This window comes from Colius striatus, chromosome 1 (genome assembly GCF_028858725.1).
Source record: "Colius striatus isolate bColStr4 chromosome 1, bColStr4.1.hap1, whole genome shotgun sequence".
NCBI lineage: Eukaryota > Metazoa > Chordata > Aves > Coliiformes > Coliidae > Colius > Colius striatus.
Genome location: NC_084759.1, coordinates 770741 through 793595, shown reverse-complemented (window position 1 = coordinate 793595; position 22855 = coordinate 770741). Strand labels below are relative to the sequence as shown.

Genomic DNA, 22855 nt, shown 5'->3' with positions numbered 1-22855 from the left:
GCTGGGCTGGGGCTGGGGCTGGGGCTGGGGCTGGGGGAGCTGCTCCTCCTCACCCCCCTGGGCCACTTTACCCCACTTTAGGCCCTGGCTGCCAGGGGAGATCCGTCCCTGCGGGCCGCTGGGCTCTGCCCTGGCCGGTACTTGTGTGCCGGGGCACGGGGCGGCTGCGGCAGCGCGGGGCCCCACACGGGGGGTTTGGGTCCGGGGAGCCCCCGTCGCCATCACCTTTGTCCCCTGGCTGTGCCCGGGGTTGGAGGCAGCTCCTCGGAACCCGGCGGGGTGAGGAGCAGCAGGGAGGGAAAGGCCCGGCCCCACGGGCTGTGGGGCAGAGCAGGGGCAGGCCTCGGCGTGCACGTGAGGCAGAGGCACAGCGTGGGGCACAGCCGGGCTCTGTGGGGCAGGGACAGGCTTTGTGGGGCACAGCCGGGCTCTGTGGGGCACAGCCGGGCTCTGTGGGGCAGGGACAGGCCCTGTGGGGCACAGCCGGGCTCTGTGGGGCACAGCTGGGCTCTGTGGGGCAGGGACAGGCCCTGTGGGGCACAGCCGGGCTCTGTGGGGCACAGCCGGGCTCTGTGGGGCACAGCCGGGCTCTGTGGGGCAGGGACAGGCCCTGTGGGGCACAGCTGCGCTCTATGGGGCAGGGACAGGCTCTGTGGGGCACAGCCGGGCTCTGTGGGGCACAGCTGGGCTCTGTGGGGCAGGGATAGGCTCTGTGGGGCACAGCCGGGCTCTGTGGGGCAGGGACAGGCTCTGTGGGGCACAGGCGGGCTCTGTGGGGCAGGGGCAGGCTCTGTGGGGCAGGGACAGGCTCTGTGGGGCACAGGCGGGCTCTGTGGGGCAGGGGCAGGCTCTGTGGGGCAGGGACAGGCTCTGTGGGGCACAGCCGGGCTCTGTGGGGCACAGCCGGGCCCTGTGGGGCAGGGACAGACTCTGTGGGGCACAGCTGGGCTCTGTGGGGCACAGCCGGGCTCTGTGGGGCAGGGACAGGCTCTGTGGGGCACAGCCGGGCTCTGTGGGGCACAGATAAGCTCTGTGGGGCAGGGACAGGCTCTGTGGGGCACAGCTGGGATCTGTGGGGCACAGATAAGCTCTGTGGGGCACAGCCGGGCTCTGTGGGGCAGGGACAGGCTCTGTGGGGCACAGCCGGGCTCTGTGGGGCAGGGACAGGCTCTGTGGGGCACAGCCGGGCTCTGTGGGGCACACCAGGCTCTGTAGGGCACAGGTGGGCTGTGTGGGGCACAGATAAGCTCTGTGGGGCACAGCCAGGCTCTGTAGGGCACAGGTGGGCTATGTGGGGCACAGATAAGCTCTGTGGGGCACAGGAACACTGTGTGGGGCACAGGCGAGCTTTGTGGGGTACAGCTGGTCTCTGTGGGGCACAGACAGGCTGTGTGGGGCATAGTCAGGCTGTGTGGGGCAGGGGCAGGCTTTGTAGGACACAAGATAAGCTCTGTGGGGCACAGCCAAGCTCTGTGGGACATACACAGAGGCTGTGTGGGGCACAGGAACACTGTGTGGGGCACAACCAGGCTCTGTGGGGCACAGACAGGCTGTGTGGGGCACAGGAACACTGTGTGGGGCACAACCAGGCTCTGTGGGGCATAGTCAGACTGTGTGGGGCACAGGAACACTGTGTGGGGCACAACCAGGCTCTGTGGGGCACGGGAAGGCTCTGTGGGGCACAGACAGGCTGTGTGGGGCAGGGGCAGGCTGCGTGGGGCACAGGAACACTGTGTGGGGCACAACCAGGCTCTGTGGGGCACAGACAGGCTGTGTGGGGCAGGGGCAAGCTGTGTGGGGCACAGACAGGCTCTGTGGGGCACAGCCAAGGCCGTGCCCCGGTGGCAGGAGCCTGAAGGTGCCGTCGCCCTGCCCTGGCTGCGTCACCCTGCAGCGGGGGCTCTGCCCTCGGGCTGGGTGGTGCTGGGGGGTCTGCACCCTCCCAGGGGGTGCAGGCGGGGCTGGGGGATGAAGGCGCTGTGGTCTCGCTGCTCCCTGTCCCCCCTCACGGGCTGTGGGTCCCATCCTGCTGCTCAGAGCCCCTCGTCTCACTGAGCCTCCCTCCACCCCAGGCTGAGCCGCGCTCACCCATTGCCCACATCACCCAGCACCAGGCAGAGCAGCCCCCAGACCCCTCCCAGCTACTTCCTTGGCTCCATGTGACCCCCCCAGAGCTCTGCCCTGGGCAGGGGTCCTTGCCCAGCCCCCTGAGGCCCCCATCCTGCCATTATCCCCCCCCATAGCTCTGCCCTGGGCAGGGTCCTTGCCCAGCCCCCCTGAGCCCCCCATCCTGCCATTATCCCCCCCCAGAGCTCTGCCCTGGGCAGGGGTCCTTGCCCAGCCCCCTGAGGCCCCCATCCTGCCATTATCCCCCCCCAGAGCTCTGCCCTGGGCAGGGGTCCTTGCCCAGCCCCCTGAGCCCCCCATCCTGCCATTATCCCCCCCCCCAGAGCTCTGCCCTGGGCAGGGGTCCTTGCCCAGCCCCCCGCGCCCCCATCCCGCCGTTCCCAGCCCACCCGGCTGCTGCGGAGCTGGGGCAGGGGAGCACTGTGTGGGATGCTGAGCCCTCCCCCAGCCGCTGCCCCTCCCCGGGCCGTCGCTTGCTGCCAGAGTATCGTGTCAGTGTACGTGGACAAGGGCTACAAGGGGGGTTTGTTTCCTAGGTGGTAGTTAGACAATGCCGCTGTTGCTTTCAGGGGAGTGAAGAGACTCCTCTCAATGCCTAAGTGCCTGCATTTCCCCGGGGGAGGGAGGACGAGGCTCGGGGACCCCGGGAGCGGGGCCGGGGTGGGGGCTGCTTGTGGTGGCAGAGAGCTGGGAGTGCTGCTGGAGAAGGGGTTGGGACCCCCGAAGGGCGCCTGGGGACGCAGCTGCCGACTCTTGATTCTGGTTTATTTTTGGGGGGGGAGGGGGGTCATTTCATAAAACTTTGGAGTCCAATAAAGCATGTAGTCTATTTTAGCAGCCAGCCTCTGCTGCCTTCCTCCTGACCAGCGTGGGGTCCCATCGCAGGGCTCTGGGCGCCTGGTCCCATTGAAGGGGCTGGATCAGGCCCTGCTGCTCAGCACCAAAACACAGCTGAGTGCTGGGGGCTGGCAGAGCCCTGCAGAGCTGCTGCAGCCCAGCCCCTGCTCCAGCAGGTTCCCCTGGCTCAGGGGGCACAGGAACGTGTCCAGCTGGGGTTGGGAACCTCAGAGAAGGAGCCTCCACACCCTCCCTGGGCAGCCTGGGCCAGGGCTCCCTCCCCTCAGCACCAAAGGACTTGCTCCTCCTGGGCCAGGGGCACTTGCTGTGTCCCAGCCTCTGCCCCTTCCCCCTTGTCCTGCCACTGGCCACCACACACCCAAGTGGCACCTCCTGAGCCTTTCAGCACCTTGCAGGAGCCTTTAGGTGCTTGTGAGTGTTGCTGAGGTGCCCCTGAGCTCAGGCTTCTGTTCCCCAGGCTGAGCAGCCCCAGGGCTGCAGCCTTTCCTCCTCACACACATGCTGCAGCCCCTCAGCACCTTGGCAGCCCTGCACTGGCCTCTCTGCAGCACTTGGGCAGTTGCTGCCCCCCAGCAGTGCCAGGTCCCTGTCCCAGAGCTGCTCTCCAGCAGCTCACCCCCAGCTTGTGCTGCTGCAGGGGCTGGTTCCTCCCCAGCTGCAGGACTCTGCCCTTGCCCTTGGGGAACCTCAGCACCTTCCTCTGTGCCCAACTCTCACAGCTGCCCACAGCTCCCTCACTGGCAGCTCAGCCTCTGGGCCATCAGCCAGTGCTCCCAGTGTGGTGCCAGCAGGGAACTTGCTGAGGGGACACCCAATAACAGACTCAGAGGTGCTGAGGGGACACAACCCCACGCCCTGGCTCCGTTTCTGCTCTTGGGGACAGCTTCATCCTTCCAAGTCACTGCAGAGCCAGCAGCAGCACGGGCTGAGCGCAGCTGCCGCGGTGCTGGGCTGGGAACGTGCAGGATGGACAGAGAGGGGTTAAAAACCCTTCCCTAGGGGACAGTGGCACAGTGCCAGGGTGCCTGGCAGCAGGGGCACATCCCCAGCCTGGGCAGCAGCACACGGTGACCTGGCTCTGGAAAACGGAGCTTTATTGCAGCAGCAGCACCACGAGGCATCTGCAGCCAGGGGCCACTGGGCCAGCCCAGGGCCATGGTGGCCCCAGAGGGGTGTGAGGGGTCCTGCCCGGGGCTGGGGGCTGCTGCAGGGCAGGAGGAGTGGGAGAGGTGCCAGGGTCAGGGCTGGCAGCGGGGCACAGCCCTGGGGCAGCCTCAGATCCGGCTGTGGCCGCAGGGCTCGGCGCCGCAGTCGCTGCCCGCCAGGCTGATGGTGAAGGGCACATCGATGGCAGCGGCCACGTCCTGTGCTGAGGGGGCTCCCCACGAGCCCTGGGGCTGGGTGGCTTTCTGGAAACGCTGCAGGGAGGGGTGAGCACCCTGAGCCCCCTGGGACAGAGGGCACTGAGGGGCAGGGGCTCAGAGCCCACCCCTACCCACTGCCCCACGGCTCCAGCCTCTCAGGGCAGCATCACCTGCACCCCACTGCTGTCAGGGCAGCACCACCTCCAGCCCCATCCACAGAGAATCACTGAGCCTGGAGAAGCCCCTGGAGCTGCTGGAGCCCAGCCCTGAGCTCACCCTGCCACAGCCAGCACTGAGCCACAGCCCTCAGCACCTCACCCCAGGGCTTTGGGATCCCTCCAGGGCTGGGCACTGCCCCAGCTCCCTGGGCAGCCTGGCACAGGGGCTCACACCCCTCTCAGGGAAACAGTTCTGCCTCAGCTCCAGCCTCAGCCTCCCCTGGGACAACTCCAGCCCCTTCCCTCTTGTCCTGGGGAGAAGATAGCAAACCCCAGCTCCCTGCAGGCTGCTGTGAGGGAGTGTCAGAGAGTGCTGCTGTGTCCCCTCAGGCTCCTCTTCTCCAGGCTCAGCACCCCCATTCCCTCAGCCCCTCCCCAGCCCCTTGTGCTCCAGCCCCTTCCCCAGCTCTGTGCCCGGCTCTGGCCACGCTGCAGCCCCTCAGTGTCCCTGTGGCAGTGAGTGAGGGGCCCAGCACTGACACAGCCCTGGAGCTGCAGCCCCTCAGTGTCCCTGTGGCAGTGGGTGAGGGGCCCAGCACTGACACAGCCCTGGAGCTGCAGCCCCTCAGTGTCCCTGTGGCAGTGGGTGAGGGTCCCAGCACTGACACAGCCCTGGAGCTGCAGCCCCTCAGTGTCCCTGTGGCAGTGAGTGAGGGGCCCAGCACTGACACAGCCCTGGAGCTGCAGCCTCCCCAGGGCCCAGCACAGGGGGACAATCCCTGCCCTGCTCCTGCTGCCCCCCAGGGCTGATCCCAGCCGGGCTGCCCTGGCTGCTGCCCCCTTGCCCGTCCCACCCTCACTCACGTCTCTCAGCGTCCCCGACTGGCGGCTCAGCGCCAGCGCAGCCCCGAGCGGGACGTGCAGGCAGACGAGCAGCCCCATGCAGATGCCCAGGCTGGTGCCCCAGGCCGGGTACCGGTAGGTGCCGTAGCTCAGGGGCTCTCGCCACATCTCCAGGCACGTGTAGATGAGCGTGAACTGAAGGGCAGAGCGGCGGCGTGAGGCTGCAGCGCCGGAGGGTCGCTCACACCCGCAGGGAACCCCCTGGGACCACCCAGGAGCTCAGAGCGGCGGCAGGAGCCCTCAGGGGGGGAGCAGAGAGGGGGGCTGGGGGCTCACCAGCAGCAGGCAGGGCGTGAGGAAGGCCCAGCACAGCCTGAAGCCGCCCAGCACGCGGCTGCACCAGCGCGGGCACCCGCACAGCGTGGCCACCACGTCCTGGCACAGCCGGTTCAGGCCTGTGGGGACCCGAGGGGAGGGTCAGCCGGACCCCTGCCCACAGCACGGCCCCAAGGCAGGCACACAGCCCTGCTGTGAGCACCCTGGGCAGTGCCCTGGGGCTGCCTGGGGCTGTGAGCACCCTGGGGCAGTGCCCTGGGGCTGTGAGCACCCTGATACAGTGCCCTGGGGCTGCCTGGGGCTGTGAGCACCCTGGGGCAGTGCCCTGGGGCTGCCTGGGGCTGTGAGCACCCTGGGGCAGTGCCCTGGGGCTGTGAGCACCCTGATACAGTGCCCTGGGGCTGTCTGGGGCTGTGAGCACCCTGGGGCAGTGCCCTGGGGCTGCCTGGGGCTGTGAGCACCCTGGGGCAGTGCCCTGGGGCTGTGAGCACCCTGATACAGTGCCCTGGGGCTGCCTGGGGCTGTGAGCACCCTGGGGCAGTGCCCTGGGGCTGCCTGGGGCTGTGAGCACCCTGGGGCAGTGCCCTGGGGCTGTGAGCACCCTGATACAGTGCCCTGGGGCTGCCTGGGGCTGTGAGCACCCTGGGGCAGTGCCCTGGGGCTGCCTGGGGCTGTGAGCACCCTGGGGCAGTGCCCTGGGGCTGTGAGCACCCTGATACAGTGCCCTGGGGCTGCCTGGGGCTGTGAGCACTCTGGAGCAGTGTCCCTGGGGCTGCCCATTGCTGTGAACACCTGGGGCAGTGCCCTGGGGCTGTCTGGGGCTGTGAGCACCCTGGGGCAGTGTCCTGGGGCTGTGAGCACCCTGGGGCAGTGCCCTGGGGCTGCCTGGGGCTGTGAGCACCCTGAGACAGTGTCCTGGGGCTGTAAGCACCCTGGGGCAGTGCCCTGGGGCTGCCTGGGGCTGTGAGCACCCTGGGGCAGTGTCCTGGGGCTGCCCAGTGCTGTGAACACCCTGGGGCAGTGCCCTGGGGCTGTGAGCACCCTGATACAGTGCCCTGGGGCTGCCTGGGGCTGTGAGCGCCCTGGGGCAGTGTCCTGGAGCTGCCTGGGGTTGTGAACACCCTGTGGCAGTGTCCCTGGGGCTGCCCATTGCTGTGAGCACCCTGGGGCAGTGCCCTGGGGCTGCCCATTGCTGTGAACACCCCGGGGCAGTGTCCTGGGGCTGTCTGGGGCTGTGAGCACCCTGGGGCAGTGTCCTGGGGCTGTGAGCACCCTGTGGCAGTGTCCCTGGGGCTGTGAACACCCTGTGGCAGTGTCCCCAGGGCTGCCTGGAGCTGTGAACACCCTGGGGCAGTGTCCCTGAGGCTGTGAACACCCTGGGGCAGTGTCCCTGGGGCTGTGAACACCCTGTGGCAGTGTCCCCAGGGCCACCCACTCCCCTCACCGTAGCAGAAGGCGATGCCGAGGCACATGAAGAGGGCGACGATGACCAGCCCAAAGCCGGTGCTGTAGGTGTCGATGAGGGTGACCCAGAAGATCCCTCCCTGCCAGGGGGTGAGGGACAGGCTGGGTGGGCACAGGACACAGCCCTCTGCCCTCCCTCCTGGGGGCTGGTGCAGTGATGGGGGGAGGAGGCTGCTCCCCATCCTGCTCCCCAGTCGCCTGGGGGGTGGGCACAGGGTGTTACCTGGGTGACCAGCAGCAGCCCCAGCAGGTAGAAGCAGATGCAGAGGGCACCCAGCAAGGCTGTCTTCTTCCTCCAGCCACACAGGGCCGGGAACTCATCCAGGATGGCTGTGGTGATGCCCTCCACGTTCCTGAACTGGGGGCGGGGGGATGTGAGAGTGGGAGGCCCTTGGGTGCAGCCCCCCATGCGTGGGGCTGGGCAGCCCCCACCCAGGCACCCCCTCACCCTCCTGCCCCATGCACCCCACGCACCCCAAGGGCAGGCACAGGGGCTGACACTCACCATGGTGTCCACTCCCAGCACCAAGAGCATCAGGAAGAAGAGGATGGACCAGAACGGGGAGCCTGGCAGCAGGGCCAGGGCCGCAGGGTACGCCACGAACACCAGCCCAGGGCCTGCACACGGAGGCCAGGCTGGGGCAGGGGGCTTGGCTGCAGCCCTGAGCCCCCAGCCTGGGGCAGGGCACAGCTCCTGGCACTCCATGGCACGAGTGGCCCCTCCCCAAGCCCGGACCTGAGCGGACGACGCTGCCCACGGGGACGCGTTTGCTGTGAGCCACGTGCCCCAGCGCCGAGAACGTGGCAAAGCCGGCGAGGAGGCTGCTGCAGCTGCTGCCAACGGCCATGAGCAGCGTGGCCCTGGCCACAGAACCACAGAGTCACCGTGTTAAAGGCTGGAAGGGACCTGCAGAGCTCAGCCAGTGCAGCCCCTGCCAGAGCAGCAGCACCTAGAGCAGCACACAGGGACTCATCCAGCTGGGTTGGGATGGCTGCAGAGAAGGAGCCTCCACAGCCCATCTGGGCAGCCCCTGCCAGGGCTCCCTCACCTCAGCAGGGAAGGAGTTTGTCCTTGTGTTGCTCTGGAACCTCTTCTGTTCCAGCTTGTTGCCCCTTGTCCTGTCACTGCCCATCCCTGAGCACAGCCTGGCTCCAGCCTCCTCACACCCACCTTGATGTGTCTGTACCATGACTGAGCTCAGCCCTCAGGCTGCTCCAAGCTGCAGAGCCCCAGCTCCCTCAGCCTCTCATCACAAGATGCTCCACTCCAGCATCTCTGTGTCCCTGCACTGAGCTCTCTCCAGCAGCTCCTGTCCTTCTGCAAATGAGGGGCCAGAACTGGACACAACATCCCAGCTGTGGGCTCACAGGGCAGAGCAGAGGGGGAGCAGAACCTCTCTGACCTCCTGCCCACAGCCCTTCTAACCCAGCCCAGGATGCCACTGGCCTCTTGCCCACGAGGACACGTTGCTGGCTCATCTCATCCTGCTGCCCACCAGCACCCCCAGCTCCCTTTCCCCTGTGCTCCTCTCAGCTCACTCCCCAGCCTGTGCTGGTCCATGGGGCTGTTCCTGACGGGGAGGGAGGGGGTGGCAGCCCCATGGGTGGCCACAGGGTCATCCCATCACCCACCTGCCCCTTGCAGGCTGCAGCCCCCTCAGCCCACCCCCCCTGAGCCCCCCCAGCCCCCGCCCCAGCCCCTCTCACCGCACCACGTTGTTGTCAAACTTTTTGCAGGAGGCCGTGGAGAGCAGCCCCCCAAAGCCAATGCCCAGGGAGAAGAAGACCTGTGAGGCTGCATCACTCCACACCTGGGGCAGGAGGGAGCAGGGGGAGCTGCAGGGCCAGGGGGATGCCAGCCATGGGGACCCCCAGCCCCAGCCCAGGGCTACCTGTGCGCTCTGCAGCCGGCCCCAGTCCGAGGTCAGGAAGAAGCGGACGCCGGGCAGGGACCCGTCCAGCGTGGCCCCCTCGGATGAGGAGGATGAGGAGCAGCAGGTAGGGGAAGGTGGCTGTGACGTACATCACCTGCACAGGGCATGGCTCAGCTCAGCCCTGCAGCCCCTGCAGCCCCCCATAGCCCCTGCAGCCCCCACAGCCCCCCACAGCCTCCCATAGCTCCTCAGAGACCACATAGCACCTGCAGCTCCTGCAGCCCCCACAGCCCCTGCAGCCCCCCATGGCCCCTCCACAGCCCCTGCAGCCCCCCACAGCCCCTGCAGCCCCCCATGGCCCCTCCACAGCCCCTGCAGCCCCCCACAGCCTCCCATAGCCCCTCAGAGACCACATAGCACCTGCAGCCCCTGCAGCCCCCGCAGTCCCTGCAGCACCTCGTGGCCCCTCCACAGCCCCTGCAGCCCCCCACAGCCCCTTGCAGCCCCCCACAGCCCCTTGCAGCCCCCCACAGCCCCTGCAGCCCCCCACAGCCTCCTATAGCCCCTCAGAGACCACATAGCACCTGCAGCCCCTGCAGCCCCCACAGTCCCTGCAGCACCTCATGGCACTTCCACAGCTCCTGCAGCCCCCCCACAGGCCATGCAGCTCCCACAGCCCCTGCAGCTGCCACACAGCCCCCTACAGCTCACACAGCCCCTGCAGCCCCCCATAGCCCTCACAGCCCCCCACAGCTGACACAATGCTTGCAGTCTCCACAGCCCCCACAGCCCCTGCAGCCCCCCACAACCCCACGTAGCTCCAGCAGCCCCTGTAGCCCCCACCACCCCCCACAGGCCCTTTCAGCTTCCTGCAGTCCCCCGGCTCCCACAGCCTCTGCAGCTCCTTGCAGCCCCCATAGCCCCATGTAGCCCTCCTAACCTCCTGCAGCTCCTTGCAGCCTCCATAGCCCCATGTAGTCTTCCTAGCTTCCTACAGCTTCTTGCAGCCCCCTGCAGCTTATTGCAGCTCCCCACGACCCCCTGCAGCTCCTTGCAGCCCCCATAGCCCCATGCAGCCTCCTTAGCCTCCTTCAGCTCCTTGCAGTCCCCTGCAGCCTCCTGCAGCTTCTTGCAGTCCCCCACAGCCCCCTGCAGCTCCTTGCAGCTCCTTGCAGTCCCCATGGCTCCATGCAGCCTCCTTAGCCCCTTGCAGCCCCCTGCAGCCCCCCCATAGCTCCCTGCAGCTCCTTGCAGCCCCCATAGCCCCATGTAGCCTTCCCAGCCTCCTGCAGCCCCCTGCAGCCCCCTGCAGTGCCCATAGCCCCATGCAGCCCCCTGCATCTTCCCACAGCCTCCTGCAGCCCCCCAGTGCCCCTCACCTTGCCTGAGCTGTGGATGCCCTTCAGCACACAGAGGAAGACGAGGGTCCAGGCCGCCAGCAGGCAGAGGGCGAGGGGCCACTGCACCCGGCCAGGGTCCCCGAGGCCGGAGCTGTGCGTCACCCCCAGCACCTGCTCGCTGCAGGGACGTGTGTGAGCGGGGCAGGGAAACTGAGGCACCTCCATCACCTGCACAGTGCCCTCACCCACCCCCCCAACCAAATGCAGCCCCCCCAGGGCAGCTGGAGCCAGGCCAAGGGCCACACAGCCCACAGCCACAGGAACCCCGGGCACTCACGTCCAGAAAAGCTCGCTGGCGCTGGCGCTGACCTGGCTGATGTTCCCTGCAGGGTCCTGCAACACATGGCCCTGGCACATCACTGCCACCAGCATCACCATCATCACCAGCACCAGGGCCCAGGGCAGGGATTGTCCCCTGTGCTGGGCTCTGGGGAGGCTGCAGCTGCAGGGCTGTGTCAGTGCTGGGCCCCTCACTCACTGCCACAGGGACACTGAGGGGCTGCAGCGTGGCCAGAGCCGGGCACAGAGCTGGGGAAGGGGCTGGAGCACAAGGGGCTGGGGAGGGGCTGAGGGAATGGGGGTGTTGAGCCTGGAGAAGAGGAGCCTGAGGGGACACAGCAGCACTCTCTGACACTCCCTCACAGCAGCCTGTGGCCAGGAGGCTCAGGCTCTGCTCCCCAGTAACAAGAGGGAAGGGGCTCAAGTTGCCCCAGGGGAGGTTGAGATTGGAGATTAGGGGGTCAGTCTCTGCTTCTGAGCTACAAAACATGAGGAAAGGGGCTGGAGCTGCCCCAGGGGAGGTTGAGGCTGGAGCTGAGGCAGAACTGTTTCCCTGAGAGGGGTGTCAGCCCTGTGCCAGGCTGCCCAGGGAGCTGGGGCAGTGCCCAGCCCTGCAGGGATCCCAAAGCCCTGGGGTGAGGTGCTGAGGGCTGTGGCTCAGTGCTGGCTGTGGCAAGGTGAGGGCTGAGCTGGGCTCCAGCAGCTTCAGGAGCTTTTCCAACCCAAGTGATTCAGTGATCCTGTCACCATCCCCCATGTCCCTGCTGCCCTGCCCCAGCCTGACCCCCCTGCTGCAGGCAGAGCTGCTCCCAGGAGGAACCTCCTGCCCAGTCCTCGCTGGTGTCTGTCTCTGCAGTGTCCCACCCCAGGACCAGCCCTGCAGCGCTGCCCAGCCGGTGCCCACCGACCTGGCAGAGGTCCTTGTTCCAGGGGGCATCACAGGACCAGGGCAGGGGGCTCTGGAAGGAGGAGCCCAGGTAGAAGAGAGCCCAGGCAACGATGAGGTTGTAGTAGAGGGACACGAGGCAGCACACGGTGAGCATCGCCACGCCGATGCCTGCGCCAGGAGACGGGCTGAGGGCAGAGCCCCCACGGGCCCCCAGCACCAGGGCCCAGGCAGGGGCAAGGACACATGCCCAGGGTTGCACGTGGACTCTGGCCAAGGCGGTGTCCAGGCTCCTGTGCCCACCCCTCAGCCCTCCCTGGAGCCCTGGTCCCACCTCTCAGCAGCGGGAAGCACTTCCAGACAGCGATGGGCCCTGCAGCCCCAAACTGCCCCAGGCTCAGCTCCATCAGGAACAGGGGCAGCCCCATGACCAGCAGCATGATGAAGTAGGGGATGAGGAACACACCTGTGAAGAGAGGGGAAGCTGGCCAGGGGGATGCTCAGGGCTGGGGATGCTCAGGGATGGGGTATGCTCAGAGCTGGGGATGCTCAGGGCTGGGGATGCTCAGGGATGGGGTATGCTCAGGACTGGGGATGCTCAGGACTGGGGATGCTCAGGGATGGGGTATGCTCAGAGCTGGGGATGCTCAGGACTGGGGATGCTCAGGACTGGGGATGCTCAGAGCTGGGGATGCTCAGGGCTGGGGATGCTCAGGACTGGGGATGCTCAGGACTGGGGATGCTCAGGGATGGGGTATGCTCAGAGCTGGGGATGCTCAGGACTGGGGATGCTCAGGGATGGGGTATGCTCAGAGCTGGGGATGCTCAGGGCTGGGGATGCTCAGGGATGGGGTATGCTCAGAGCTGGGGATGCTCAGGGCTGGGGATGCTCAGGGCTGGGGATGCTCAGGGATGGGGTATGCTCAGAGCTGGGGAGGCTCAGGGCTGGGGATGCTCAGGGCTGGGGATGCTCAGAGCTGGGGATGCTCAGGGCTGGGGATGCTCAGAGCTGGGGATGCTCAGGGCTGGGGAATGCTCAGGGCTGGGGGATGCTCAGAGCTGGGGGATGCTCAGAGCTGGGGGATGCTCAGGGCTGGGGATGCTCAGAGCTGGGGATGCTCAGGGCTGGGGAATGCTCAGGGCTGGGGGATGCTCAGGGCTGGGGGATGCTCAGGGCTCTGGATGCTCAGGGCTGGGGGATACTCAGGGCTCTGGATGCTCAAGGCTCTGGATGCTCAGGGCTGGGGATGCTCAGGGATGGGGTATACTCACAGCTGGGGATGCTCAGGGCTGTGGGATGCTCAGTGATGGGGGATGCTCAGGGCTGGGGGATGCTCAGGGCTGGGGATGCTCAGTGATGGGGGATGCTCAGGGCTGGGGGATGCTCAATGATGGGGGATGCTCAGGGCTGGGGGATGCTCAGGGCTGGGGGATGCTCAGGGCTGGGGGATGCTCAGAGCTCTGGATGCTCAGGGCTGGGGGATACTCAGGGCTCTGGATGCTCAAGGCTCTGGATGCTCAGGGCTGGGGATGCTCAGGGATGGGGTATACTCACAGCTGGGGATGCTCAGGGCTGTGGGATGCTCAGTGATGGGGGATGCTCAGGGCTGGGGGATGCTCAGGGCTGGGGGATGCTCAGTGATGGGGGATGCTCAGTGATGGGGGATGCTCAGGGCTCTGGATGCTCAGGGCTGGGGATGCTCAGGGCTGGGGGATGCTCAGGGCTGGGGGATGCTCAGGGCTGGGGATGCTCAGGGCCCATGCTCAGGGATGAGGATGCCCAGGGCTGGGGGATGTCATCCTGCTGGGACAAGGGGTCTGTGGGGCCTGTGAGGTGATGCACCCCTCAGGGCTCCCACACACAACCTGCCTCCTGCCCTTCCTGGCCCCAAGGAACGGCCTTACCTGGGCACACGTGGCTCTGTGTAGTGCTGGCAGCCCCTGCCTGCCCCAGCAGAGGGTCTGGGGAGTGTGATGGGTGGTGGGAGCACTGGGAGGCTGAGGGTGTCCCACATGCCCAGAGCCACCATAGGTGAGACCACAGTGGGTAGGGGTGGCTGCATCTGTGTCCTTGGAGCAGGTCACCCCTGTCCCCGTGCCCCAGGGCACACGCTGGCAGCCACAGCAGCTCCCACAGGAGCTTCCCTTGCCCCTCTGTCCCAGCCCAGCCCAGGTGGTACTGCAGGGCAGCCCCCCAGGAGGCAGGAGATGCCTCTGGGGAAGGATCCACAGCAGCACAGCCCTGTCACCTGGCAGCAAACCCTGGCCCTGGGGCCAAATTCCTCCCCAGGGTGGCGAGGTGCAAAGCTCAAGGCAGCCCAGCCCTGGCATGTCGTGCCAAGGCCCAGGGTGCTGCTGCTGTCACAGGGATGGTGCCACCCCACTGACACAGCCAGGGACATCTGTGGGGCTGGGGACAGTTGATGCATGGGGCAGAGGTTCAGGGGAGCATGAGGTGCCAGGCAGGGTGCCAGCCTCCTGCACCCCACACACTGCTGCTGCTGCCACACCAGCAAACTTCTGTCTGGCCACAGCCCAGCCACTCTTAGAATCACACAACTGGAGCTGTCAGGGCCCTGCAGAGCTGCTGCACCCCAGCCCCTGCTCCTGCAGCTGCCCCTGGCTCAGGGGGCACAGGAACGTGTCCAGCTGGGGTTGGGAACCTCAGAGAAGGAGCCTCCACACCCTCCCTGGGCAGCCTGGGCCAGGGCTCCCTCCCCTCAGCACCAAAGCACTTGCTCCTGAGCCTTTCAGCACCTTGCAGGAGCCTTTAGGTGCTTGTGAGTGTTGCTGAGGTGCCCCTGAGCTCAGGCTTCTGTTCCCCAGGCTGAGCAGCCCCAGGGCTGCAGCCTTTCCTCCTCACACACATGTTGCAGCCCCTCAGCACCTTGGCAGCCCTGCACTGGCCTCTCTGCAGCACTTCCCTGGCTCTCTGCAGCTGGGCAGCCCAGCCCTGGCCACAGCACTGCAGATGAGGCCTCCCCAGCTGGGGCAGAGCACAGGGGCAGGAGTAACTGGGCAGTTTGCAGGGAGCTGCAGCAACAGCAGCCCCATGCAGGGCTCTGGGGAGGTTCCTCCCGTCTCAGCGGCGCCGGCTCCGCTGCCGCCCTTTGCCCTGGCCCAGAAACACGGCGGGTTATTGCCCTTCCCTGGCCTCCTGCCCCGCTGCTGCGGGTGCTCCTGCGGGCTGGGACCCCTCCCCAGGGCTGGAACCCCTCCCCAGGGCTGGGACCCCTCCCCAGGGCCGGGATCCCTCCCCAGAGCCGCCCACAGCCCGTGTCCCCCCCAGCCCGGCCCCTCTGGGCTGCTGCCCCCCCAGTGGCCTGTGCTCTGCACAGAGATGCTCTGCACAGGGGCTCTGCACAGGGGCTCTGCACAGGGGCTCTGCACAGAGATGCTCTGCACAGGGGCTCTGCACAGGGGCTCTGCACAGAGATGCTCTGCACATGGGCTCTGCACAGGGGCTCTGCACAGAGATGCTCTGCACAGGGGCTCTGCACAGGGGCTCTGCCTGGAGCCAGTGCTTTTTGGCCCAAACCACCCGTGCCAGGGCAGCCCCAGCAGCAGAATCCCCAGCAGCCTCCCAGGGACCCGGTCTGAGCCCTCCAGGCATCACTCCCCGGCCACCCTCGGGGATGGGCGCTGGAGAGCACACACGGAGCCCCACCCAGCAGCAGCCCGTCCCTCCCCAGCCCCCTGCCTCCGTGCGGGGCTGCCGAGCCGGGCTGGCTGGGCAGGGACCCACCTCCTCCGTGGCGGTAGCACAGGTAGGGGAAGCGCCAGACGTGCCCCAGCCCCGCGCAGGAGCTCAGGCAGCGCAGCACCAGCTCAGACCTGAGTGCCCAGCTCTGCCGGGGCAGGCTGGGGGACAGCACCTCTGGCTGGGGCTGGGGGCCTGGCCAGAGCTGGCTGGGAGGGGCATTGGTCAGACCCTCTGTCTGGAAGATGTTGAGCTGTGAAAGGGAGCAAAGAGTCACGGGGGGAAATAAGCATCTGGTTCCCAAAGGGGTTTGGGGATGTCCCTGAAACCTGCCCGTGGTGGGCTGGGCTGTGATGTGAGAGGCTCAGCTGGCCCAGAGCTCCTCCCCAGGCTCAGGGGGAGACCCCAGCCCTAAAGCTCTGGGCACACTTGAGCCAGGACATGCTCTGGTACTGTGACTGGCACCCAGCACTGTGCCCAGCGCCTCCAGGGTGGTCAGGGGCTCACAGAGCTGGAGTGGTGCCTGAGGGGACACAGAGTGGTCTGCTCCCCCCAGCCATCACCCCTGAGGCAAATCTGCTGTCACCAGGCTCCCATTTGTCCCCTGGGCTAAGGAAAAGCTGAGCTGCAGCACAAGCAGGTAGAGAAGCCTGACAAGAGCTCTGTGAGGGACAAGAGCAAAGGGGCTGGAGCTGCCCCAGGGGAGGCTGAGGCTGGAGCTGAGGCAGAACTGTTTCCCTGAGAGGGGTGTCACCCCTGTGCCAGGCTGCCCAGGGAGCTGGGGCAGTGCCCAGCCCTGGAGGGATCCCAAAGCCCTGGGGTGAGGTGCTGAGGGCTGTGGCTCAGTGCTGGCTGTGGCAGGGTGAGCTCAGGGCTGGGCTCCAGCAGCTCCAGGGGCTTCTCCAGCCGCAGTGATTCTGTGATTCAAACCTGTCTGAGGAGTGTCAGGGAGGAGAGGCAGCACAGGGCTGAGGGACAGCAGTGCTTCAGCACAGCCAGGCTCTGCAGGGCACGGCCACGCTGCTCCCTCCCGCGGCTGCGGGACACGGGGGCTGCAGCTCAGCTCCCCTCAGCCCAGAGCACCCAGCACAGCCACTGTCCCCTGCCCTGTCCCATGCACTGCAGCAGGAGCAGGGGGCTGAGGGCTGGAAGGCAGCCCACAGCCCCCCAGGCCAGCCCACAGCCCCCCAGGTCAGCCCACAGCCCCCCGAGCCAGCCCACAGCCCCCCAGGTCAGCCCACAGCCCCCCCAGGTCAGCCCACAGCCCCCCGGGTCAGCCCACAGCCCCCCAGGTCAGCCCACAGCCCCCCCAGGTCAGCCCACAGCCCCCCAGGTCAGCCCACAGCCCCCCCAGGTCAGCCCACAGCCCCCCGGGCCAGCCCACAGCCCCCCCAGGTCAGCCCACAGCCCCCCAGGCCAGCCCACAGCCCCCCAGGCCAGCCCACAGCCCCCCAGGTCAGCCCACAGCCCCCCGGGCCAGCCCACAGGGGCTACACGTGGCCCCATCGGGGTGCCCTGGCAGCTGCCACCCCCCCCCCTTTCCCTGTCCCCGGCTCTTTGTCCCCCTGAAGGAACTTTGCCCCTGGCAGAAGGGCGAGCCGGGGGGATCCTTCAGCCTTTACACAGAGGCTCAGCCTCTGAAGAGCATCATCCCCCCTGCCCTCGGGAGCTGAGCCCCCCCAGCCCAGCCCGGGCGGGTGGGCGACCTGCCCCGTGCCTTGGGACCGCCGGGGCTGCGGGGGGACGATGCTGAGCACGGGGCGACCTGCCAGGGCAAGGGGTGCCCAGCCCACGGGGCATCGCCCCCCGAGCCGCGACCACGCCGGTGGGACCCAGGGACGGGGCTGCGGGGGTTCGCAGCAGGACGGGCTGCGGAGGGGCTGCGGAGGGACCTGCAGCCCCGGGACCCTCCCCCCAGCCCGGCTCGGAGCTCCCGCAGCCCGGCGGCGGCCGCGAGCCGTGGGGGTCCTACCGTGGGCTCGGTGGGCGCGGCGGGGGCCGGGGCTGGCGGCGGGGACGGGCGGCGGGGACGCGGCATCCCCGCTGAGCCGAGGCGGCACGGACCGGGCGGCGCAGCCACGGGCAGGCTCCGCTCCCAGCGCCGGGCACAGCTCCGCCCCGGGGCGCTGCGGCGGCACCGGCTGCTCCCCGGGACGTCCCGAGCCCCCCGCAAACGGCTCAGCCCCAGGGAGCGCCCGCAGCAGCGCGGGGCTGGCTGAGGGCATGGGGCACACCCGCAGCGGGGTGCGTGTTGCAGCGGCCGCTCTCACCCCAAACCTCCGCTGGGACGTGGCTCCTGCTCCGGCCCTGTCCCAGCACGGCCCCGGGGCTGCGGCACGGCCGGGACAGCGATGCCCTGCGGGGCTCTGAGAGGAGCAGAGAGCAGGGACAGCGATGCCCTGCAGGGCTCTGAGAGGAGCAGAGAGCAGGGACAGCGATGCCCCGCGGGGCTCTGAGAGGAGCAGAGAGCAGGGACAGCGATGCCCTGCAGGGCTCTGAGCAGGGAGCAGAGAGCAGGGACAGCGATGCCCTGCAGGGCTCTGAGCAGGGAGCAGAGAGCAGGGACAGCGATGCCCTGCAGGGCTCTGAGAGGAGCAGAGAGCAGGGACAGCGATGCCCTGCAGGGCTCTGAGAGGAGCAGAGAGCAGGGACAGCGATGCCCTGCAGGGCTCTGAGAGGAGCAGAGAGCAGGGACAGCGATGCCCTGCAGAGCTCTGAGAGGAGCAGAGAGCAGGGACAGCGATGCCCTGCAGGGCTCTGAGAGGAGCAGAGAGCAGGGACAGCGATGCCCTGCAGAGCTCTGAGAGGAGCAGAGAGCAGGGACAGCGATGCCCTGCAGGGCTCTGAGAGGAGCAGAGAGCAGGGATAGCGATGCCCTGCGGGGCTCTGAGAGGAGCAGAGAGCAGGGATAGCGATGCCCAGCGCCCTGCAGGGCTCTGAGAGGAGCAGAGAGCAGGGACAGCGATGCCCTGCAGGGCTCTGAGCAGGGAGCAGAGAGCAGGGACAGCGATGCCCTGCAGGGCTCTGAGCAGGGAGCAGAGAGCAGGGACAGCGATGCCCTGCGGGGCTCTGAGAGGAGCAGAGAGCAGGGACAGCGATGCCCAGCGCCCCGCAGGGCTCTGTGAGGAGCAGGGACAGCGATGCCCAGCGCCCTGCAGAGCTCTGAGAGGAGCATTGCTGAGGTGCCCCTGAGCTCAGGCTTCTGTTCCCCAGGCTGAGCAGCCCCAGGGCTGCAGCCTTTCCTCCTCACACACATGTTGCAGCCCCTCAGCACCTTGGCAGCCCTGCACTGGCCTCTCTGCAGCACTTGGGCAGCTGCTGCCCCCCAGCAGTGCCAGGTCCCTGTCCCAGAGCTCTCCAGCAGCTCACCCCCAGCCTGTGCTGGGACAGGGGCTGGTTCTCCCCAGCTGCAGGACTCTGCCCTTGCCCTTGGGGAACCTCAGGAGGGTTTAACAAAGGCAAATGAGTGACCCTTTGAACCAGGACTGTTCCCCTCTCCTGCAGCAGGGAAGGGAGGGTGTAGAAGGGACAGATTTCAAACAGAGGTTCAGCAGAATCAGCTCTTTTCAGCCAAGATCACTTTTGGAGGATGGGAGGGGGCTGTGAATTGCCCAGTGACCCACTAAGCCGATGGGACCCTCTGAAAGGCTCTCTGAGGTCTCTGCAGGGTGACTGCAATCCAATCCAGTGAGCAGCAGAGGGGAAGCTCATGGTGAGAGGAAACCAAAGGCAGAGGGATTCTGCTGGGTGGCTGCAGGGCCATCTCATGCCATCTGCCAGGGCTTGCCAGAGAAACAGTTGAGGTGAGGAGTGTCTGTGAATGATCAGCCTTTCCACAGAGCCCTCTGGGTCAAAGGAATTAACTGCAGCCCCCCTCCCAAAGAGGGAGATGGAAGAGGTGTTTTTAACTTGGGCCATTGGGTGGGTTTGCTTCTGTCCAGCCTTGCAAACAGTTGTCCCAGGGTGAGAGATCAGTAAGCAGAGCTGGGAAACGAGCACAGCCTGCTGTGATGCACAAAGCAGCCAGGAGGTGCAGGATTAGACTCTCCCACCTGTGTTTTCTCCTCACAGGCTGGTTCTCATAAGAACCCCCCGAGGCACAAGTTCCACTGTAGCCCAGGGTCCCCCAGAGCCACTCACAGACAGCCCAGCCTTCGTCCCTGGCAGGGGTAAGATGCCTCTGAGCAGCTCAGTCTGTGGCTCAAAGCCTCCACCTCCTTCTCTCCTGCTTTGGCCACAATGGGGCTTCCTCCAGCCCCACAGCCCTGTGCTTTCCTCAGGAGTGCTGCCAGCTGGGCAGCCAGCACCTCAGCACTGTGCAGAGCCTCAGGGTGCCTTCCCAGGGCCCTGCACCAGTACAAGCACACTGCACAAGCCAGCAGGACTGGGACAAGCTGGAGATGTTCCTCAGGAGAACCAGAGAGAGCCTCCTTTGCTGAGAAGAGCTGAAGCCCATGGGGATGGTGCTCCCTGGGTGATGGGGAGCACAAATGTCAGTCCCCTCCTCCAAAGGGAAGATGTGAACTGCAGACCTGCCCAGCTGGGAACAGTCAGATATGTACCCAGCAGCAGCAGTGGCTGCTTTGGAAGAGGGGCCTGAACCCTTGTTCTCTCCTGAAAGTGAGACTGGACCTCCCTTGCTGTGGAAGAGGGGTCAGCACCAGGACCCCACATGGTGTGTTGGCTCTGGAGGGAGATAAGATGCAGATCCCTGCAGCTCTCTGCTGGCCCAGCATCCCAGGGTCCCTGAGAGCACGTGGGGCAGGGGGCTCTCACACAGGCCCCCAGCTCCCTTCACACCAAGTGTGAGTTGGGGGAGAGGTGGGGGCCCCCCTTTCCTTGCTATCTCCATCCCCTTGATGCACAGCAGGATCAGATCCTTGTTCTGTGGCTTCACACCGTGTGAATACAAGGCCCTGAGCACCCCCTGAGTGCTGTCCCAGCTCAGGGCTTGTCCTCCAGCTGGGGAAAGCCCAAGAGTTTGTGGCTCTGATAGTCTGAATCATAGAACCATTTGGGTTGGAGAAGCCCCTGAAGCTGCTGCAGTCCCAGCCCTGAGCTCCCCCTGCCACAGCCAGCACTGAGCCACAGCCCTCAGCACCTCAGCCCAGGGCTTTGGGATCCCTCCAGGGCTGGGCACTGCCCCAGCTCCCTGGGCAGCCTGGCACAGGGGCTGACACCCCTCTCAGGGAAACAGTTCTGCCTCAGCTCCAGCCTCAACCTCCCCTGGGGCAGCTCCAGCCCCTTTGCTCTGGGCCTGTCACTCATAGTTGGAGAGCAGAGACCGACCCCAGGTCCCCACATCCTCCTGTCAGGGAGCTGCAGAGTGAATCAGGCTGTTTAGCCAGGGGAAATGTCACTGTTAGCACAGATGCTCCCCTCCAGCAGCCCTTGTCTGGGAGCTGGGTGGAGGTAAAGCATTGCACAGCCTCAGGAAGTTTGTTTCTGTTGCCACATTTCCTTCCAGCACTCACCTAAAGGGCTGTGCTCGTGCTGGTGGTTGTGATCTGGAGCAGGCTGGGTTTCCTCTGCTGCACTTTAACCCCAGACATGACAGTCACATCCTCAAGACACCAAACAACCCTTCCACCCACTGCTGGTTTGCCAAGAGAGGGAGGGAATAAACCTGAGGGCAAAGATCCATGGGCACAGTTCAGGCTTCAAAGGGCTCAACGTGCCACGTTGGTCCCTTCTGGAGGCCTTTTCCCCATCAAACTGGGGAGCAGCCCCAGATTTAGTCCCATTGCCTGATGAGTTCCAGAGAGGTGAGAGCTCTTTGTGCTGCCAGGCTGTGTGCAGACCTCCTGCCTGGCTCCCCAGGCTGAGTGGGATCAGGCTGACCCTTCCAGAGCTCCAAACACACCTTGGTGCTGAGGGATCAGTACCTGGAGCTTTTGCTCCGAGCCTGAATGGAGCCAACACCCTCATGTGCTCAGCAGCAACTGAATCTCAAGCTGCTTTGTGGCACCAAAGCTCCTGGGGTCTCAGTGTGAGGCTCCCAGGATGAGCCTCAGCCACAGGTACGTGGGGTGATGGTGCTCTCAGGGTGCTGTGCTCACCTCAGCTTCCCATTCCCCCCTTCAGAGGCTCTGGCTGCCCAGCACCATCCCCTGCAGGAGGCTGGGCTGAGGGGAAGAGGCAGTGCACTGGCTCTGTGCAGGAGAGGGAGATGCTGTCAGGGATAAACGTGAGGTATTGTCACCCTGCTCCAGGCTGGCAGCTGCTGGTGGGCAGAGGAACTGCTGGTCCTGTGGGTTGGGCTGTGCACATAAACCTCAGTGGTGCTGTGGGTGCTGCTGCTCACGAGCCCTGTGCCAGGACTGCCAGATGTTACATGGGATCACAGACTCATGGAGAGCTGGGGGCTGGCAGGGCCCTGCAGAGCTGCTGCACCCCAGCCCCTGCTCCAGCAGCTGCCCCTGGCTCAGGGGGCACAGGAACGTGTCCAGGGGGGGTTGGGAACCTCAGAGAAGGAGCCTCCACACCCTCCCTGGGCAGCCTGGGCCAGGGCTCCCTCCCCTCAGCACCAAAGCACTTGCTCCTCCTGGGCCAGGGGCACTTGCTGTGTGCCAGCCTCTGCCCCTTCCCCCTTGTCCTGCCACTGGCCACCACACACCCAAGTGGCACCTCCTGAGCCTTTCAGCACCTTGCAGGAGCCTTTAGGTGCTTGTGAGTGTTGCTGAGGTGCCCCTGAGCTCAGGCTTCTGTTCCCCAGGCTGAGCAGCCCCAGGGCTGCAGCCTTTCCTCCTCACACACACGTTGCAGCCCCTCAGCACCTTGGCAGCCCTGCACTGGCCTCTCTGCAGCACTTGGGCAGCTGCTGCCCCCCAGCAGTGCCAGCTCCCTGTCCCAGAGCTGCTCTCCAGCAGCTCACCCCCAGCCTGTGCTGCTGCAGGGGCTGGTTCCTCCCCAGCTGCAGGACTCTGCCCTTGCCCTTGGGGACCCTCAGCACCTTCCTCTGTGCCCAACTCTCAGCCTGCCCACAGCTCCCTCACTGGCAGCTCAGCCTGTGCCAGGAGCAAGTGCTGCAGAAGGTGTTTGCCATGGCTCAGCCTCCCGAAGAGCAGCATGGGGGTGTCCCCTTGTCAGCACTGCCCGTCCTGATGGTGTTAGGGCTGAATGCAAGGCCTGTGAGCTCCCAAATCGTCTCCATGGTGCCATGTGCACCTTTCATGGCACCTTTGGCTGGGGCACTCCCTGCTCCTGGCCTCCCCGAGCCCTCCAGGGCTGTGTGTGTGTCACCATCACATCACAGGGAGCTCGGTGGCCTCCCCGAGCCCTCCAGGGCTGTGTGTCCCCGTCCCGTCCCGTCCCGGGCAGCTCCGCTGCCTCCTCCCGGCCGCCCACATCCCTCACGGGAGCGTTGTCCCGGGTGCCGTGGGCTGGCTGCCGCACAGGCCACCGCGCCCCTACGGGCTTCTGCGCCAGGGGAGTGGCGTCCCGCGTCGGCCAGGGGCCATCAGAGAGCCGTGAGACCCGCCTCGCCGTGCCGCTCGAAGCGCAGTCTCTGGGCGTTGCGGTTACAGTCGCCGCCATCGTCGTCGCGTCGCTCACGGCACGACGAGC

General features: G+C 66.5%; 1 protein-coding gene across 1 annotated transcript; it reads right to left on the bottom strand.

Annotated features, from left to right (window-relative positions):
- Positions 1–4207: 4207 nt before the first annotated feature.
- Positions 4208–22825, bottom strand: LOC133629620 (sodium-dependent proline transporter-like). The gene is given in 17 exon segments (XM_062020312.1): positions 4208–4403; positions 5372–5545; positions 5687–5805; positions 7131–7230; positions 7374–7508; positions 7656–7768; positions 7887–8011; positions 8858–8961; positions 9043–9120; positions 9122–9178; positions 10404–10542; positions 10702–10757; positions 11612–11760; positions 11924–12055; positions 15335–15542; positions 17262–17504; positions 22646–22825. Coding segments are annotated over 17 exon segments (2256 nt in total). The 3' UTR covers positions 4208–4259.
- Positions 22826–22855: the final 30 nt, after the last annotated feature.